Source organism: Chinchilla lanigera, unplaced genomic scaffold, assembly GCF_000276665.1.
Source record: "Chinchilla lanigera isolate Chin_1 unplaced genomic scaffold, ChiLan1.0 scaffold00013, whole genome shotgun sequence".
Classification (NCBI taxonomy): domain Eukaryota; kingdom Metazoa; phylum Chordata; class Mammalia; order Rodentia; family Chinchillidae; genus Chinchilla; species Chinchilla lanigera.
In genome coordinates, this window is record NW_004955414.1 from 25,689,774 (window position 1) to 25,712,104 (window position 22,331).

A 22,331-nucleotide genomic window follows, 5' to 3' on the forward strand; every position below is an offset into this window, starting at 1 on the left:
AATGAGACCCAAATGAAGATCACAATCAGGGCAAAGGATAAGTGGAAAAGCTGGTACTAAAACATGTTCAAAACATAGTAACTAAAAGAGAAGTTATTTTAAAAAATGAGACCTATATTGATATGCAATATCAACTATATTATATTATAATTTATAACCCAAAGCAAAAAGATTATCATGAGAAAGATGAAGATTTAGTTTTGCAAATGACATCTGATTAACACTTTTAAACTAATAAATGTTTAAACAAATGCACTTACATTTTTGAACAGTTGCTCAGCAAGTTCTCTGATGTGTTTTATCATCTTCAATGGGTTATTTTCTTCAACTTTAATTCTTTCTACTTCAAAAGCTACCAACTTGGAAAAAGAATCAAATGGCAAAATATCAACTCCAAAATATGGTGAATTAAAAAATTCCATACAATTTGCAAATAAAAAAATCATCTAAAATAGTATTTTAAAACAAAATATTTCAGATTTTTATTGGTTTTCACCTCTACTTTAGGGTAACAAGGGGCCTACTGAATCCTTATATTTTTGCTGGTCCCTCCTTGATGACTTATAGCCCTATATCTGTTTTTGTTTTTTGTTTTTTTCTGGTACTGGGAATTGAACTCACGACCTCACGCTTGCCAGGCAGGTGCTGTGTCACTGAGCTAAATCCCAGCCCTATAGCCCTATTTCTGGAACTCAGAAATTTCCACAGGCCTCACTCAGAGAATTCTCTTACTTAAGAGAAATTCAGAAAGTCTCCAAACAGTTCTTTAACTCACAAAACACATGAAGCAAATGTTCATATCAGACTGTTCACACTCCAGTCCTAGCTTTGTTGACACTGTTATTTAAACTGGGACAAGTTACTTAAATTCCTGGGCTTCAGTTTCCTTACATCTAAAATAAGACAGAATGGCAAAATGACCTTTAGGTTCTGTGTGTTTGTTTCTCTCCATACACACAAACACACACCCACACACCCACACACCCCTACCTATATATACATGTATATCCATCTCCTATTGATTATTGATTACTGGGAGAACCATGTGAGTTTATATACGTAGGATACAGAAAACAGTGCTGACAGGAAAAATTGGAGGGTAAATATAGGGAAGATAAAAAAAGAAAAGGAACAATAAAGATTCTTCCTTCTAGGAACTAATACATTCACTGGAACAGAGAGCCATATAAAACCACGGTTTTCCCTATTTTAGGTCAGGATTTAGAAAGACTGCCATACAAAGGCAGACTTTGTTTTCACTCTTAGACGTCTATTTGATGAGTGTGTGAGGACAAAAAAACACAATGCAAGCTGCCTCTTAACACCCCACAAGATCCCATCCCAAGCTGCCCTAAATAAATATCCCTTTCTTGGGAGCAAATAGTATTTTCCTACAAAAGCATATTTCCACAAAAAAAGCTAAATAACAAAATCAGAAATTAGTAAAATCTGTAAAATCAGGTCTGGTGTCTTGAACTGGCTTTCAAGAAACCACATAGTAAGATATCGAAAGTCACCACTGTATGTAGAACACAGAACTGGGTAAATGCCAAAGGGAGATCCCCTCAGAATCTTATAGCCTTTAATCATTGTTTCTAATCTAGAGGAGAATATATATATATATCCTGCCTATAAAGTTAGAGGCATAAAATCAAGCTTAACGGAGTCAAGTAGCTCTCAAAGTTAACGTCTTTTAGAAACTTTGAAGGAGGCTGAGATAAGATCTGAATATGAAGAACAGAGGATCATGGCTGAATTGAAGGGAATTGGCAAGATATTCTATGGCAAGGGAAGGATCTACAAAAATAAAGGCAGAGGGAAGCAAGTTTTCTGCAAATAAGTAACCTGATTTTTTAGTTGTGATGAAGCTGCCAACAGGAAAGAGTGAAGAAAAATTAAATAGAAAAGAAACAAGGGACATAAACCAATATTATTAATAATAAAGTTTCAGAGACTAAAAAACTGTAAGAACTATAAAAGTCCTTGGAGAGCATCTTATTTAACCTCTTAAGACATCATCATGTATCAATCAGTTCAGTATCCAAAAGCTGACATGTTGGTATAATCAATGTACAATCATATTAAAATTTACCCTCAGGGACTCAGTGTTCAATAACTGATTAGGAAGAACTGTGCTTCTCAGGATAATTGCTCCCATATCTTCATATACTTCAACTAAAGCAGTGGTGGCAAACCTATGGCACTGTGTATTATAGCAGGCTATTTGTATCACTGAAAGCTCTAAAAGGTTTGCATCACTGAAGTAAAGCACGTGGTATAGGTCTTCTTCTAACTAAAACACATCCCTCTTCTATAATTCTTACCTATCATTAAAAATAATAAAAGATCCTTCTCATCTGAAGCAAAGATCTCTAAGAATTTGACTCTTATCTTCTCTACATAAAATAAAGCCAATACCAAAATATGACCACTAATATATTTTCATTAACTTGGTACTGTTTTTTATTGACTTCAAGGGATTTTAGATTTACTGGTTCCAATACAATGCTCATTCCAGAAATAGAAATAATATTCACTAGAAATAAAATGCACTGCTGTACACATAAATGATAAATGCAAAGATGTTTTTAACAAAAAGAAAAATAAATGTAAAAAAGCATCCTTATTGTGAGTCATAGTGGCCTTATATCTCCCTTTTTATGGCCAATTCCTTAATAACAGAAACTAAATCTGTCTTCTACATATTTCATATCTCCTAAGGGAGCTACACAAATGTTGACCACTGGTTAGTATGAATGTCATAAAGTCAAACTTTGTATGATACTGATGGACTAAATATAAGTGCAATTTCAAGTTATATCTATGCATCACAGATTATAAAGGAATCACTGTATTACTGCCTTAAAAAATGAGTTTGAGGGGCCAGGGATATAGCTCAGTGGCACAGCGCCTGCCTGGCAAGTTGAAGGTCATGAGTTTGATTCCTGGTACCAGAAAAAAAAAAAAAAAAGAGTTCAGCTTATATAGTCTGTCATATTTTTAAAAATATTTTAATCAACTATTTAAATTTCATTATTTAAAATTTTATGTACTTCTGAGACTCCTGTAAGTATATTTGATCAGCATAAAATTTGGATATTTAATTTATAAGATTTCAGGTAAATATTAAAAATAATACTACTTTTAACTACTACTCTAATTATACCTATAAATAATGCATTTATTTTATAGGAACTATACCTCATCAAAGAGATCACAGGTTCTATAGGGAGGACCTCTTTCTGAAACAAAACCTGCAAATGCCATTCCATTGAGTACTTTAGTGAGGAAATCATTCTCAATCAAACCACGCTGCCCCAGGAAAGCAGTCTGTAAAGAAAGAAAACATAAAATGATAATTTATTATTTATAATTTGGTAATAGGTGTATGGTCAAAACAAAAGTCTAATACACATCTGCATAAATGCTTTTATGTACAACTATTTGTTATAAGATACACTACTCTCAAAAAGGTTTTTTTTTTCCTTGTATCTTGAAATAGTACATCTATTGGAAACAAAACTGAATCTGTCTACACAGTAGGAAAAAAAATAATAAATTAACATTCAACTTTAAGAGTAGTTTTAAAATTTTATTAAAGTGAAAATATTTTAAAGGAAAGTACTGTCAGTTCCACAGTATTATTAAAAACTGTCACTGGGTGTGGTGCTGCCCGCCTGTAATTCCAGCTACTTGGGACGCTGATGTAAGAGTATCAAAAGTTTGAGACAAGCCTGGGTAACTTAATGAGACCCTGTCTCAAAATACAATAATAAAAAAAGGAGCTGAGGCTGTTTCCCAGTGATAGAATACCCAGTACCAGTACCACAAAACAATCCCCAGTACTACTGAAACAAAACAAAACAACACACCCTCACCACACAAAGATTAAGGTTGAAATATACGGCTAGAAAAAGACAATGCAGTAGTTTTATTAATTAGATAAAATATAGAACTGTATCTTACTTTGTGAAAATGTATTACTGGCTCTGCATGAATTCTTATAAGTTGTAGGCATGATCTATAACCTTGGAAAAGTTGTGCAAACAATCTAAGGAAAACTGCTCGGACTTCTTTATCCTGAAAATATAAGGAAAAAAAACACACTTGGTAATTTGATTTCTTAAAAATGAACTATCAAGTCAAAAAGATGGGGGGAAATGCTGGAAAGACTGTCTGTTCCTGCTTACTAAACATTTGTCTCATTCGTGGTACCCATGAGTGGTGGGCTTCTACTCCATTTTACTGTTGAATAGGTTAGGCTGCTAAATAGCGCTTCTTACTGAACCAAACAAAATTTGCTTCTAGTACATACAATTTTCTTCTGGGGAAAAAGTCAGTAACACAGTCTCTCTTCTTTAATAGTGTTTTAAAAGGGCACATATCCCAAGTCCTTTGATTTTTAATCCACCAAAAGAATTACAGTAACAATATAAAAGAAAAAAATCTTCAAGAGATTTTAAAAGCTTATAAAATTCTTCCAAAGTTTATCTCACTTATAAAAATTTACTCTTATTTTAGTAAAGTATGATTTAAAAATTTAGTTTTGACAACCAAGGTTTTAATAGAATCACAGTTTCAAATCTGTAAGTTACAGATTTATTTAGTCAACCCCTTATTGATAAGGAAATGAAGACCAAGAATACTTAAATTAGTTGTCAAAGGTGTTTAGCTCTATGAGAGTCACATCAGTCATACATTTTATCTCTAAGAAATGCACTGGGAAATGTTAAAAAGGGGCCTCTGTTACACACTCACCCTTTTTGTGAATTCTTTTTGTCCACTCTTCAAACTTGATTCTCTCCAATAATCAACATTTATTGTTTCCATTTTTGTAAGATTCCTCCTTTAAACTCCTTACCTGGCAAGTATTTGACTCTTGGCAGCTTTCCAGGCTATAGATTTCTGTCCTGTACTTACTCTTAGGCAACAGTCTTAGCTCTACTCCTCTCCTGGCGAGTACACTGGCCTGTGATACCTCCTTGAGTAGGACACAAGGGGAGTTAAGGACAGTTCTGATTTCTAATTTGTGGCACTTTTTACTATGCTGTCCACCTAACTATAACTTCACTCAGCTTCTGTAACAACCCTACAAATAAAACTACGGCTCTCTTTTAAAGTATCAAATTTAAATATTAAAATTCTTACCAGCATTTTTGAGTGGGATAAAGCTGTTCGTGGAGGAGGAAAAGCATGATCTGCTACTTCCAAATCAGGGTGTAAAATCTGAAGCAAAGAAGTTTTTATGTAACATATCCTAATATCAGTAAAACCCACATTTAACCTGTTTGGGGCATTACACTGAAATGTTAGTACATAAAATGTCATAATTTCCTCTATGAAATACAATTTAGTTAGGTGAGGTAGCTCTGTATATACTACTGTGGGAAGATCTGTAAGACAAAATATTTAGTGAAAAAACATGTTACAGAAAGTCAAAATAAGCCCCAAATGCACGAGCATGCACACACACACACACACACACGCACGCACACGCACACACACACACAGTCCTGAGAATGCAAAGTTCCGAAAAGATATATGTTAAATGATAAAATAGTAGTGACTACTGGGAAGGAATGGTCTGGGGCAGACTTACTTGTCTATGCAGTTTGTTTTTTTTTTAAGGAAACAGGTATGAGTATTTGTTTTTGTTTCTTAGTATATTAAGATACTGAAGAGATGTGCTCACTTTGGCAGCACATATACTAAAAAAAAGATACTGAGGAAAGAATATGCTTTTTTTTTGGTTTTTCTCCGGTACCGGGAACCGAACTCACGACCTTGCACTTGCCAGGCAGGCGCTTTGCCGCTGAGCTAAATCCCCAGCCCCAGAATATGCTTTTGAACTGTGCAGTCCAGAAGGGGAAAAGTATAATGCAAAGTGATAATTGCTATAAATATATAATATATAAAATATAAGCATTTTGATACTTTATGCCATAATAATTATTAATATCCCTATTAAGTAATCACACAGATGACTTAATCACTATAAGATTTGTAGAAAAAAAATTTTTTCAATCACTCAGATACCATGTTCTCAGCTATTCCTATAACCATGTCATCTATATAACTATATGGTTAATATTTTTCTTTAAATTATCTAGCATTTTTTTTTTTTGGTACCAGGAATCAAACTCATGACCTCAGGCTTGCCAGGCAAGTGCTTATGTCACTGAGATGTATCCCTAGCCCCTAAATTATTTTTAAATTAACTCAGCTTTTTAAACCTAGTATTTTCTTAGATGATATTATCTTTCAAATCACAAGTTATGTACTATTTTAAATATATATTATATAAATCCATAATTGTTAAATTAAAGAAAAACACCATACTCCATCCAAAATAACCTCTAGGCTTCATATAGAAAACCTGTTCACCTCTGTATAAATCATTTATCCTATAAATAAAGATCAGGAAACAGGCTTACAGATGGGATGTTATTTGTTTAACATATGAAGCAGTAGAATGTAGACTGAGTCCTGCACTAGTGTTTTTTCCCTGTTTGTATCTAGATGTCCCACCAAAGCCTCATAGGTGGGGTTTTTTTAGAGGTGGCTGGATCTAGAGTGTGTGATGCTAGGGTTAAGGGTATGATGCTGGGATCAGTGTGTGATTACTAAATTAGTCCACTAATGGGTTTGGCATGGATAATGGGAAGGACCACCCTGGGTGTGAGTCCTAAGGGCATATAGCCTGGATAGACTACAAGGGACAGAAAGGGGACTGCTGCCTGAGCTTTCAGACGCTTTGCTACTTCACTGTTTTGCTGCCTTCTGCCTGCCCATGCCATGCCATGCCATGCCATGCCATGCCATGGACTGTTTCTGCTCTGTAATGCCCCTCTGCTCTGTAATACCACCCTGCCTTGGAGCCAGCCAACTCTGGACTGAAGCCTCTATAAAATGTAAGCCAGAATAAACCTCTTCCCTCTTTGAGTGTTGGGTATTTTGCCTCAGCAATGAGAAAAGTCAGTAAGACACACTATTACTTGTATTCCAGGTTACAAATGTATTAGCAAAAGTCAGTTTCTCTAAATGGTCCCTTAATAGATAACCACTGTAATACCTTAAAGACTAATATAAAACTGAAAGTATTCTGAGAATAAAACCCTTCCTGGCAGTTGCAGACTTCTCAGCTTCTAATTAAGGAAAACAAACTTCAAACAAAACATCTTTGAATAGCCCTGACTGGATCATTATTAAGGAGGATATGAAGGCTTTAATTCTAACTTTTTTTTTTTGGAGACAGGGCCTCACTATGTAGCTCAGGCTGGCCTTGAACTTACTATGCAGCCCAGGGTGGCCTCAAACTTGTGACGATCCTCCTGCCTCAGCCTCCCAAGCGCTGGGATTACAGGCATGTGCACCATGCCCAGCTTAATTCTACTAACATTTTAAAAAGCAATGCAGAATTTCTAAGGTTTGATTTTCTAATGATGGATAATTGAGCATCTCAGGGGCTGTCAATGAAATAATGTTTTTAAAAATGTACTATGGTAACAAAACCAAAACATATGTTTCAATCTGAAAAACTCAGGCCACAATTTTTAGAACATGACTGCATGGAATACTGACCATTTAGTATTACAATAAATCAAATCTTTCTGTACTAACCTGAAAACACTGACAAGACAATATCACACTGTTTACCAATGCCAAGATGGACATTACAATACAAAAGCAGGGACTTTTTGAAAGAATTAGCGTTTCTGAGGGAGGGTCCTGTTTTACATTCACAGGTATAGTGCCAATACCTAGCACACAGCATGTGGTATATAGCAGCTACTGAGTAAATATGCTGAATGAAGGAATAAATGGAGAACAAATGTTCAGTTAGGATTCCAAGTACACCCTTTAGATAATTACCCAGCAAAGAATTTTATTCTTAATACTCTAAGAGAATATATTTATGTCTGAAACATATAATGCTCTTTTAAAATTAATTACACTGATAATTTTTAATTCCAATTGTTAGTTTCAGATATGAATCAAGAAAAAAATTTTTAGATAATTCTTCATACCAAAGAGAGAGCTGCTTGAGTCTGATGTAGAAGCGGTTCTGGGAGGGAAGAGAGGTGAATACATTCAGGAATTTTAATAGTGCCTCCATCCAAATCTGCTATGATTACATCTAACTGAAAGAGATGTCAAAAATTAACCAATAATTAATAGAATACATTTCTTATTAAGCAAATTAAATTGGCCTGATTAACTCAAAATGAAAAGCACCAACTGTGAAGGAAACTCTTGGCTGTCTATAGTAACAGTCTTGAGATTTTGGTTTCCCAGCTAGCTACATTTTACGTTTCAGTTTCCTTTAAAATTAGGTGTTTCATATTACTGAGTTTCTGCCTGTGGAAGAGAAGTGATGTGTGCACTTCCAACCCTTCAGGACGAAGGATGTTATGCGGTTCTCTCATGTTCTTTTTCCTCTTTCTATGGGATGAAACTGTAAACTGGTAGCAGCCTAGCCTTAAAAACTGAGATGGTCACAATCCCTGAGGGGATTCTGATAGAGCAACAAGAAGCATCAACCTTAAATGATTTCATGGAGGAACCTAGCCTGATATAATGGAACATTTCTATATACTGCTGTATAATTGCTATATAAAATTCCATTTTTTTTCTGAGCCATTATATTTTAGGTGCTTATTACATAATCTAGCCACATCTTAAATAAATTAATATTTATTACAATAGATAACAAGTGAAAAAATTAGTACATAAAAGGGTGCTATTTAGGTGCACAGAAAACCTAATTTTTAACCTTTTTACAAGCATATATTTAAAAATAACAAAAATATGAAAGACATTAACAAGATTAAATTGTTCTATTGATAATGTGATTATACTTCATTCTCATTTATTTATTCATTAAAAATTTAAGAAATTCTTATTTGGTAACACTTGTTTTGTCCTGTACCCAGTAACTATTTATATTCAATGGTAATAAAATTATATATAAATATATGGGTGTGTTTCTATTTAGTACTAATTATATGTTTGATTTCTGCACATTTTTATATGCAATGCCAAAGTTAAACAGAAACTAGATATCAACATGTAAGGTTAGGAAGACTACTATATACAATTAAGATCCTCATAATTATGATGTTTAATAATCTATTATAATCTGTTGTTTAAATGACACCTCTGATTTGATTACAACTGTAATTACTGTGTATGTACCATTAAAACATAATTCATTGGTAGCATCTGGAAAACTAAAACACAAATAGAATTACAGAGTCTTTTTGGATTAAAAGGTCATATGTCCCAATCTTTTCAGTGAAGAATTTTTCTTGTTTTGCTTGAAAATCATCATATAATCTGGACCTTACAGTCCACTTACAATGCTTGTGAGTATATTCCTCAACTCACATTAGAAAACTCATTCAAACAGGTGGGTAGCTCTACTAGCAGGAAACATTTATATTGAACAGAAATCTATTTCTATAGTCATTATACTCACTGATTCTATTTCAGCTTTTTTCTCCTTAAGACATCCACTTAAATATTTACCTTTACCTATCAAATAATATTGAATTATTATCTGAGAAAATTTCCTTAGGGCACTGTAGAACATAGTTTTTAAAGTCTTGACAATCCTCGATGTCCTTTCCTGAAGTGCTTTATTTTGTTCAAGTCTCTCTCAAAGTATGATATACAGAACCAAACAAACTATTCCGAAACTGGCTGTTCCTTCTCTTAATATTTCTATTCATATGGAATGAAGAATAAAAAAAATTTGGTAGAGGCTCATATCCAACTTGTGCTCTACCTTCTTCAGATGCTTTTTGCTTTCTTAGTTATTAGCCATTCAGTATTAGCACAGATCTCTCTTCTAAAAATGAATAAATTAAGTACTGATAAGTACAAATAAAAATTTAATTCATGGACTATCTACCTTATTATATCATATTAAAGGATAAAGAATACAGAAAGATAAGCTTAACACTATGTTAGAAAGGTTATTAAAAATATTGATGAGGGGCTGGGGATTTAGCTCAGCGGCAAAGTGCCTGCCTGGCAAGCACAAGGTCGTGAGTTCGGTTCCCGGTACCGGAGAAAAACAAAACAAAACAAAAAAATATTGATGAGTTTCTTTTTATATCTCCCATATTTGCTATAAAGCAAAATTAACATATTTAGACTTTTCAATGATGTTTTCCTTCCAGTCAATCTTTTCAATTAGAAATGCAACAGATCTGAAAATGGTAATAGTTGAAATACTACAGTACTCAAAGAAATATAACGAACTTCTAGACTCAGTAACTAGAAATTTTAAAGATGAATACTTACAAGTTCATGGACATCAGTTTTAAAGATAGAATGTACTCCAATAATGAAAGGTGTAGGGGAACTTAGAACTTCTAGTAGCTGAGCTGGAAGAATGGGAATATAAGGATAGCTGGAAATAAAAAATATGTATCATATATATTTGTTTTTCAACAATATAAACATATACTTTCATTTTGATGCTGTATGTATTTTAGGTTGTTTAGAAATTATTATCAATATTTTTATGCTTAATATTCAAATTTTGAAAGGAACAATTAACAAATTCTTGTTCAAGATACAATCAAACACAAAATAAATGGAACCCAGGTGAGGTTCCTTACGTCTTCTTTCCCTTAAGTAAGCAGTATCTTTGGGTCTTTTAATATAGTTTGAGAGCATTTTTCCTTAAGCAGAAACTTGAAATCAGAGATTAACACTGATGGGGTCTTTCTTAAGACTAAGCAATGATTTTTCTATATGTTATACTCATTCAAATACCATTTTCTTTTCTTCTTTATTTGGCTTTTGGAGATAGAGTCTTGCTACATAGTTCAGGCTGGCCGTGAACTCACTATGTAGCCCAGGCTGACCTGAAACTTATGGTGATCTTCCTGCCTCAGACTTCTGAGTGCTGGGATTACGGAGGTAAAGCACTATGCCTGGTTTCACTTTCTTATAGTAATTGATATGTATGCATTCAACAGGAGTGGCAAACATAAAGCCAAGAATATTCAATTTTATCTGAAAGATACATTTTAAAACTTTTTAATAAGAAAATACTAGAGGTAGCTTAAAATTTTATTTAAGTTTATATGAAGCTTGATTTCCTATATGCTATGGTTCTCAAATTGATTAAGCAGTATATTAGATGAAAACATTCTACTTATCACTATCAGGTATCACTTAATTTTGTTTTTCACTCTTTATTATATGAAAATTTTTTTCAAATAAAGAGAAAGGAAAACAATTATAATGAAGCTCCATGTATCTAATGCAGTTTTGACAATTACCAATGCATAATTACATATATATTTCTACCCATTTTTGTTCTATATTATTTTATTTTAGGTACCAGGAATCGAACTCAGGGCCTCATCCTCATGCTTGCCAGCAGGCACTGTGCCACTGAGCTACATCACTGGCACTATTATATTATCTTAAATAACCCTAGATACCATACCATTTATACATAAATGATAGATATCTAAATAAGTCTTTTTTATTAATAGAACAATAATATCCTTATAACTCCTAAAAATAGTCTTTTAATATAAAAAGCACCAAATATTTTATTGGTAACTTTATTCAAAAAGAATGTTGCTGACAATACTATTCAGACTAAATTAAATTATTTTCACTAAGTTAACACTTCATAATCAACAACTTGGAAAAGTTCCAAAATCTAACCAAGATTTTATTAGAATCACAACTCCTGTAATGACATAACTTTGTAAGCTATGCCTATGTGGTTCAAAATCACTGTGCCAGGACACTTTATCAATAAGTAATGGATAATTTGGGAATAAATAAATTACCAATTAACAATCTCACCTATATTTAAGAGGAAACATTAAAGATTCCAAGGCTCTACAGGCATCACTAAGTCTCTGGAAACTTGCAGAATGGAAGAGAACCTTATTTTCTGTGAGGACTGCACAAAAGAGGCTGAGGACATTTTGAATTCCTGAAATCACAAGAGCAAAGGTGGACCAAATGCATTTAATTGTATTTGCGTAGCCAAAAATTATAAACTTACAATGACATGTAAAAAAAAGCCAGTATTTGGGGGAAATATCTGGCTAAACTATAATTCTCCATAACCTATGGGTATCCATTTTTCCAGAATTTTTTGCCTTCATTCTTCAAATTAGTGTAACCCTCACTGAATGTATTTGTTGCTTGGAAATATACAATTACTTTTTTTTTTTTTTGAGTAGTCAGAAGTTCAAAGATAGGTAAGTTGTACTAAGTGGTTGATGGGGTGGTCTGCATAATCAAAGGGGTAACAAAAATGAACTTTGAATTAAAAAGCATTCTAATTTCTTTTTCCACAAAGAAATTGGGAACCTATAAAATGGTAGAAAGGGTAACATGCACTGATCAGTACAATGACCAATAATATTTACTGAATTAAAACTATTTACTGTTGTAAACATTTAACAAAAGCATTGAGATTTAAATACAATCTTTGACAATTCCAACAAAATAAGTGGTATGTTTAAAAAATAAAGCTGATGAGCAATAGATCCATTCTATATATTTTCTTTCAACAGTTTCAGAATGAGAAATAGCACGGTATTTTTAAAAAGTATGTAACAAAGATTGTTCTACAGTTACTTTCTTTTCAACTTCATTCAAAGGTCTGTATTTAAGTTCTGGCACTCTTCTAACTTTCTTCCCCTTTAAAGTCTATTTGTCTGATGTTCATAATGATGTTTCTGTCAATTATTAACTACACAGACAACAGTAGTTCCAAAAGATTATAATGAAGTCCATCTACACTGTAGCTGTCTTAACATTGTTGAAGCTGGCATAAACAAACTTACGAGGTTGCCCATTGAATAAAGATATAGCAAACACAATTGTGTACAGTACATAATACTTGATAATAATTGCTATATAACTGGTTTGTGTATTTATACTATATTTACTCCGGATACATACATGCATAAGAGGCTTGTTTACAGCAAGAATACTTTACATGTGCTATTTTGGCCTTATAATGTATCACATGAAAATTGTACAATGTTAGGTTAATTTGAATAATGCTGTTTGATCGTGTGTTCTAATTTGAGTCTTCTTGTTGTATTTATATCAATGTTGGTTCATTGCATTTTTCTTTAAAAATATCCTTTCTAAGGTGAAAGACAAGTTGTTGCATCTGGCTCCCCCTACAACTAAAAAAGAGCCACAAGCCCTAGTAGACCTATTTGGATTTTGGAGGCAACATGATCCTTATTTAGGTGTTTTACTCTGGCCCATTTGCCAATGCTAGTTTTGCGTGGGGCCAAGAATAAGAGAAAGCTTCGTAAAAGGTCCATATATAGATGTAAAACAGGCTATGTTATGCGGATAACAAGCTTGTAAATGCTTATTTACTGTGTCCCCTAATTGAATCATTTTGTCTTGTGCGTGATTTAATCTCATGTTGTTTGGTATGCTGTGGCTCTAGGTGCAACAGGATATTAGTCTTTCTTTCTTCACTATATAGTATAGGTATGAAGTGGGTTGTATCACCTACATTTTGTATGTTTCTATAAATATGTATACTTCATGATGTTTGCACAATGATGAAATTGCTTAACAAAGCACTTCTCAGAATATATTCCTATTCTTAAGAGACACATGATGATATGACCACACCAATTTTGTTGTTTTTGTAATTTGCTTGATATATCTCTATTTTTTTACTTTATCCTTTCTCAATTTCTTGTAAAAAATTTACTTTTACTTGGGATGGAACCCAAGGCCTCACACATGCTAGGTAAGTGTTCTACCACTGAGCAACATTCCCAGCCCCAGTGTATTTTTTTTACTTGGTTTTTAAAATTTAACTAAATTGGCCAGGGATATAGCTCAGCAGAACAAGAGTCTGCCTGGCAAGGGTGACGTCCTGAATTTCCTGGTTCCAAAAAAAAATTAACTGAATTATACTATATATCTACATGATGTAGACACTACATAAATAGGATCTTAAATAAATAAGCCCTAGTAGACCTATTTGGATTTTGGAGGTGTAAAAATGTAACACTAAAAAAGTAAAGACATGTGGGAAAAGAGAAGGGAAAGGAGAAATTTTGTATGTATGTATATACAGGATAGTTAACATAGTTGTTCTACTGTCTTCTATTTCTTTGCTGAAAGGAACTGTTAATGAGTCCTTGATTGATCAATATTGTATGTCTCTGTTTTCACGAGAAACCACTTTGAAGATATCAATATGTAATACAACAAGCATTGTTAATTTCCTACCACTTTGTAACTCTGTATTGTTTGTACTGCTCTTTTGCTATTTTGTGAAAGGTCTGTCTGTTAATGTTTTCCTTTTATTTTTAAAATTAAAAAAAAAAGGTAAAGACAAGTCTCAGATGAAGACACTACCTACAAAGTGCACAAATGGAAAAGGTTAGGTGTGAAAAAATTTTTAAGCCCATAGTAGCATATAAATTTACAATTTGCAGAAGAGTAAACCAAAAGAGGAAATGATATGCATATGAAAAAAAGGCTCCAATGTCTCTAGTAATAATTTTTTTTTTTTTTTTTTTGCAGTGCTGGGGATTGAATCTAGGGTCTTGTACATACTAGCAAGTGCTCTACCAAGCTATATCCCCAGCCCTTCTAGTAATAAAAAATTTAACCTAATAAATCAATGACATATGATTTCACAACTATCACAGCAGCCAAAATTTAAGCCTGACAATTGTATTTCTATGACTTTGGGGAAGAAAAGGAACTATGATACATATTGCTGTGAAGGGTATGAATAAAGTTAGTATGCATATACCTTATACCCTAGCTATTACAGCAGTTCTAGACATTCTGTTACTAGGCATTTACCACAGAAACATTCTTACATTTGCCACACAAGAGACAACTATAAAGCGATAGACTACTGAAATAATGAAAAAAAGCACACATCCTAAATATAAAATGAATAAACTCTGATAAAATAATATTATGAAATTATGGTACTCAGTGATTGAAGGTAGCAAGTGTTGACAAAAGTTAAAATTTATTATTCAAAATTCACAAAACTAAGTATTAAAGAAATTTAAATACAACTTTCAAGTGGTATGAATTTTTGGTAAGTTTGTACCATTTATACTATACTTGTGCATATAATATAGATTACCTAGCAAGACTTTGGTATACCTATATAACAATGAAAACGAGTAGGCCAGCAGTAGAATATCAACATGAATATAATATTGAGTGAGGAAATTACAGTGCATAATGAGTGCTTAGTACGACAGCATTATATGTCAGAATCATACAAACCACAGCTGTTTATGGCTTACATAAATGTAAACATAAGGTATAAAGATATGTTTGAGACTAACATTAAATTCAGTATAGTATTTATCTCTGAAAATGTAAGCATACACGTTAATTCACATTTATGATGCTGTCTTTATTAAGCTAAATCATGAATGTATGGATTTTTCAACATTTCTTTGGAATAATTTATAGAAAAGTAACAGGTATAAGAATAGTAGGTCATGGTGGCAAATGTCTGTAATCCCATTATGCAGGAGGCTGAGGCAAGATTGGCACAAGTTCAAGGCCAGCCTAGGCTACATAGTGTCTCACAAAACAAAACAAAACAAAAATACACAGAATAAACATACAGTCAATATATCATAATTAATCTCTACTGTTAAGATTTTGTTCCATTTGCTTCATTATTTGTACCCACATGCTAAAGCAGCCATGAAGGCTCATTCTCTGTCCCCACAAATACATGTGATTTTTTTCTGAGCCAACTGAATGTAGGGTGTATACACCTTCATATTTACCCCTAAATACTTCAGTTCATTTTCCTAAGAAAAAGATATTCTCTTACATACCCACAGTAGAGTTATCACCTTCAGCAATTTTAGCACCAATATAATACTTAACATCTAATCTACAGTATTCTAATTTTGTCAGCGGACTCAAATAATATTCCTTATGAGCCTTATTCCTCCAGTCAGGGTTCACTCTAGTATCAGATATCCCATTTAATTTTCATATATTCTTAGTCTCGTTCAATATGAAGCATTTCCACAGCTTTTTTTAAAAAATTATTGAAATGATATTCACATACCAGAGAATTAACTACTTTAAGGTGCACAATTCAGTTACACTTAATACGTGCACTATGTTGTAAAATGACCACCTCTATCTAGTTCCAAAACATTTCATCACTGCATAAAGAAAGCCTAGATCCAGTAAGCAGTTGCTCTCCACTCCCCTCATACACTGTTCCTAATAATCACCAATCTGTATTCTTTCTACATAGATTTACTTGTTTTGGAAATTTCATATAAATGGAATCATACAGTATGTAACCTTTGTATACGGTGGCTTTTTTCACTTACTATATTTTTTCAAAGTTCATTCTTCTTGTAACATTTACAGTACAGTACATGATCCCTTCTTATGGATGAAAAATATTCTATTGTGTGAGTATACACTATACTTTTTAGTATATATGTGCATACACAGAGTGAGCCAAAAGTATATACATACTTCAGGAAAAGAAAAATAGTATGATGTGTTTTCAGCAGATGGTGTTACCTGCATAGGGGGGGATTCTATAGGCTGTCGTGTATCACAGAAAACCCACTACACTTCTGGCTCTTAGAGAAAAAATTGAAAATGCATGTGCAGCAGTCTCAATGACCAACATTACCCAAGGAACAGTTTGCCATACTAATACAGGTCTGGAAGCTAATGGCCACCACTTTGAGTGCCTTTTGTAATTATAGAGACCAAAGGTAACTTCTTTTGATCTTGATGTCTCAATAAACTTAGTATTAAAATATTTATATGTTTTTCTTTTCCTGATGTATACATTTTTCAGCAGACTCTGTATGTATTGTATTATACACACAAATGTTGTACTTTGTGTATAAAGACAAGCCCACTCCTGTTTGGCTATAGTAGAGGTTTTTTTTTAAAATGAATATGCATATACATGTTCCTTTAATCTTGTTGCTGCTGCTTTGAAACAGTGTCTCACTAGTTACTCCAGGCTGCTCTGGAACCTGCTATGTAGTCTTGAACTCTTGATCCTCCAGCTTCATCTTCCTATGTGCTAGAATTTCAGGTGGTGCACCCAGTTATATGTGTGAGTACCTGTTTTCAATTTGGGTATATACCTAAGAGTGGCAAGGTTATATGATAATTCTCTACTTAATTTTCAATTCACTGTTTTATAAAGCAGCCAAATTATTTTGTTTTTATTTAATTTAATTAATTAATTTATTTATTTTTGCCTTTTTGAGACAGGGTCTCACTATGCAGTTCAGGCTGGCCTTGAGCTCACTTTGTAGTCCAGGCTGGCCTTGAACTTACACTTCCCTAATGACTGATTTACACTTCCCTAATGACTAATGATCTTGAGCATCTCTTCACATGATTTATGGGACTTTGTATATATTCTTTGTAAACGTGTATTTTAATAGGCAATTCATCTAATTTTTAATAGTTATCTGTACTTCTGTTGTTGAATTCTAGTGATACCTTATATATTCTGCATACTAGCTCTAAAAGAATTTTATGATTTTAATTCTTACATTTAGGTCATTAGTTCATTTTTACTCAATTTTTGTACACAGGATAGGGTAAGGGTACAACTTTATTCTTTTCACTGTGGATATCCAGTTTTCTGTTACCATTTGTTGTAAAGAATACTTTTTCCTATTGAATGGTGACTATCTGACTATAGATGTATGAGATCTGACTATAGATGTATTTTTGCATGTGTACATTGGGGTTCAAACCCAGAGCCTTGCGTGTGCCAGGCAAGTACTGTTGCCACTGAGCTATATGCTCAGCTCACACTGTTTGCTTACTAAAACTTTGCAGTAAGCTCTGAAGTCAGAAAAATTGAGCTTTCAAATTATATTTCTTTCAAAACTGCTTTTGCTATTGAGTACTTTAAAATTGTATATATATTTGAGGATCAGCTATTTCTATTTCTAGAAAAGAAAGGACACTGAAATTTTATTAGGGAATACACTAAATTGCTTTGGTTAGTACTGATATATTAACAAAGCAAGTCTCCCAATCCATGAATAAATACAAGTCTTCTTTAATTTCTTTAGACCACAAGAACTCTTTTTTGGATATATTATAAACAGAATTATTTTAATTGCCTTTACTGCTAATGTACTTTTCCTTTTAACAATCCTTTTCCAAATTGAAGAACACTGAGTGTGGTCATTCATGGCTATATTCCCAGCATTCTAAGAAGCTGAGGTATGAGAAGTTTGAGCCTAGTCTGGGTTACCTAGTGACTTAGTAGGACCTTGTCTCAAAATTTTAAAAAAGGCTAGGGTAAAGGCACTAAATTCAATCCCCAGTATGGCCAAAACAAATTAATTAATTAACTTAAACAATATTTAGTCCACTGCTGTAAAAAAATAGTTGGCCATAATCTGCAAACCACTGGTCAAAATGTTTCTCTTCTAGTCAGCATATAATTGGGATATTCCTTTCTAAAAGCCTGTCTGCTAATCTCTGTCTTTTGATTGGAGTGTTTGAGGCATTTACAGCTAATGTAATTAAGGATCTGGCAGATTTATGCCTATGATTTACTATGTCTTAAGTCTTTCTTTTCGTTTGTTCGTTCGTTCGTTCGTTCCTTCCTTCTCTCCCTCCCTTTGTGTGTGTGTCTCTCTCTCTCTCTCTGATAGCAGGATTTGAACCCAGGGATTCTCGAATGACATGTAGCTACAAACCCAGCCCTGTATGCCACAGTTTTTGGAGACACAGTCTTAGTAAATTGCCTAGATTTGACTTAAACTTTTAATCTTCTTGCCTCAGCCTTCTAGAGTATCTGGCGTTATAAACATGTACCATCATGCTTAGTCCCTTAAGTGTTTTTGATTATTTTTTATTCCTACTTTACTGCACTTTTAAATTTGTTTTAGCTTGTGGTGGAACCTCTGGGATGGAGCATAGTGGGGAAGTCCTTAGGTCAATGGGACAGTTGCGTGACCCTACTTGTCTTCTCACTCTCTGCTGCTAGTTCAAGATGTAATTCTTCATTTGCTCCCACAACTCCAGCTGCCATCATCTTTACTGTAAAGTGATATAGTAAAGGAGCAGGACCATCCAAGCCTATGCTATTATAGCATTTGGATGCTGAACTTCTAAAACTGTGAGCTAAACACATCTTTTCTCTTTATAAATTAGTTGTTTTGAGAATTTTATTGTACCAATGCAAAAGTAACTTATACACTATGCTCAAAAGCTACTTTGATTAGTTTTTGCCCTTTTCAGTGTGGTTATGCTATTCATGTGAAAGACATGGAGTTTGTTTCCATATGCTTTAACGTTTGTTTATTTATTTATTTATTTGCTTACATATGTTTTAAGATAGTCTTGTTTTTCTCTTCTCATTAATTATATTTATGTAATTTTGTTTCTAGAATATATAAGACAAACACACTTTCAGAGATCAAAACTATACATGAAGTTATACTCAGAGATGTGTTACTTTCCTGAATTAATACTATTTTTCCAATGCCAATTCTTACTTTATATAATGTACTACTGTTAGGTAAAACATTGTGGGGGGCCAGTAGGTGTGTACAGCTTGGGACTCTGTATTAGCAATTTGAGTTATTTATAAAAAGTTATATTTTTTAAAAGTCTGTGGATATGTTAGTTTTTATCGTTGCTGTAATCGACAAGAGTAAGAAAGGACTTAAGATATAGTAAATAGCAAAATGGTAGATATAAATAAATCTACTATATCAATAATTACATTAAATTTGACTGTTTCAAACATATTTTTGAAAAGATAGAGATTGCCAGACTGGATACTTTATCAGAATATTAAATTCATAGCATTATTGTATCAGATATATTGTGAAGGCAGGAATTCAGTCATAAAGGATTCTTTCCCAATTAGACTGTTGTTAGTTTTCCATCACTGTGACAAAACACCTGAGATTAACAATTTCAATGAGGAAAAAGATTTTTGGTTCATGGTTTCAGAGGGCTCAGTTCAGCGTTAGCTGGCTCTATTGAATTTAGGATGAGGATGAGGTAGAAATGTCATGATAGAAGGGTGTGGTGGTAGAAAGCTGCTTACCTCATGGTAACCAAAAAGGAGGGGAAGGAAGGGATGAAGGGAAAAAGGAAGAGAAAGAAGAAAAAGAAGAAGAGGAGAAGGAGGAGGAGGAGAGAAGGAGGGAGAATGCATATGGTAGGGAGGGAGGACAGGAACAAGATAAACTTTTCAAAGCCATGCCTCCATTGATCTGCTTCATCCAATTAGGTTCCATTTTCTGAAAAGACCTCTGAGCTATGAATTAATGGATTTATCCATTTGATCCAATCATTTCTCAAAAGTTCATCAGCTCAAAAGGCTTAATTTAGCACATGAGGGACATCTTAGTTCTAAACCATAATAATTAGTTTACACTATCAAAGGGGAAGAATGTGCTATACTTACAATGACAGGATAGGATAGATGTTTCAGAACTTAGAAATAAGTTAGGGACAATATTCTAGTATGAAGGCAAATTTTACATTGTTCCCAAAAGTAGTAGTGTAAAAATCAATTTTCCCATGCCTAAATGGGGTATTACTTAAGTTCCATGTTCTTCAGTGTCATATGCTTTAAGTTTTACATAATTAGTAATTTTAAATTTTAAGAACTTATACTAATGATTTTATTCTTAAATAGCTATATTTGTTGCTATGTTCACAGTTTTACTGTTATTTAGAAATTCAATTTCTTTGAATTTCTTAAGTCATAAGCAGCTTTCTATATAATCTTGAATTATTTCCTAGTCTTCTGTCAACCAATATCCATCCAAACCTGAACACAACAATGGTACAGAAATATGAAAAACATTCCAGGAATAATTACTACTGATTTCACTACAATAGTACATACACATCCTGTTGATTATTCAAAGAATAAACCATTCTGAAAACGTGCTTCCTGATCTCAATTTTCTGGAAGGTTTAATGTTCCAAAATTCATTGCTTCAAACATTAACATGTATTTGCTTCCTGTTTTGAAAGAAAAAAAAAAACCCTACCTTTTCTCCAGAATTCTCCTTTTTATTGAATAATAATATGTTGCACAAATAGAACACTGCGTCTTGGCTTTCAAATGGGTAAACTGAGGAATGGGTCATGCTATGAAGATGTGATATATTTTGGAAAGCCTTACATAATTTATTATAGTCCTACATAATTTATTACAGTCCTATAATACTATAATTTATTATAGTCCTTTATCCATGGAGAAGAAAATAGTGTAGTACCAATCATGGCTTATAAGAAGTTATGAAAAAGGGTATTTCTTTCAACCAATATTTATGCATTATCTACTATTTTTCAGATATAGGAATGTAGGACTGAAAAAAGATCTCTACCTTCACAGATGAAGATTTACATATAATTTTGTATATTATCACTTAGAGGCAATATTTGGTATTTACAAATTTAGCATGTTATTTCTACATATGTTAGATATGGGAAATCTCAGTTAAAAAAAAACTTTGGCTGAGTTGAGAAACTGAAAAGGGCATATTTTTTTAATTTTTATTTTAAAGAGAATAGTAAATAAGAAACAAGCAAAGAAATAGAACAGCAGCAGCATACCAGTATCATAAACATAAAACAAATCAAAGCAGGAACATTCAAAGTGACAAAGAGTCTCAAGACAAAATAATATGAATCAACAGGGGTTGTTACATTACATACCACTATCCTCAACTTCATTGCTCAGATTACCAGATGTAAGAATGAAAGACTGCTCAAATCATCATGGGGAATAAGAAAATAGTTCTTTGATAAAACAGTACAGATAATACAGACCTTCACTAGACAAGATGGTAGGAGTTTGCCATTGTAATGCAACTACATATTGTTACCTTCAAAACAGCTGCCCAGACCACCAGACACAAACATGCACAATCAGAACATAAAAAACTGTAAGCATTAACTGTTAATTTCAATATACCATCAGATATCAGCAATACACTTACTGCAGCTATATATATGTGTGTGTGTGTATATATTGTATACATATATGTATATATGTACACATATGTGGGTATATGTGTGTGTGTGTATGTATATATATATATAGAGAGAGAGGGGGGGGGAGAGAGCTATAGTGTTCCTTCTTTTTCCTTCTTTCCCTCATCCCAGTCATTCCCTCCCATGCACAATTTCTTTCCCTTTCCTATCACCCATTGTATGTTTTGAATTTTACCTAGTCTTTCACATTTCTACACCAAGGAAACAATATGATGTTTACACATATGGGTCCAATTTATTTCATTTATCAGTATGGTCTTTAGTTGCAT

The 22,331-nt window shown here is 33.2% G+C and overlaps 1 protein-coding gene across 1 annotated transcript in view; it reads right to left on the reverse strand.

The window, feature by feature from the left end:
* Positions 1-22,331, reverse strand: part of Sbf2 (SET binding factor 2) — a gene marked incomplete at its 5' end in the record, with an annotated part of 381,407 nt that overhangs the window by 225,812 nt on the left and 133,264 nt on the right. Inside the window, 7 exon segments of the mRNA XM_013511938.1 lie at positions 261-359; positions 3,202-3,330; positions 3,967-4,080; positions 5,149-5,226; positions 8,028-8,141; positions 10,309-10,417; positions 11,839-11,971. Coding sequence (XP_013367392.1) covers positions 261-359; positions 3,202-3,330; positions 3,967-4,080; positions 5,149-5,226; positions 8,028-8,141; positions 10,309-10,417; positions 11,839-11,971 — 776 coding nt within the window.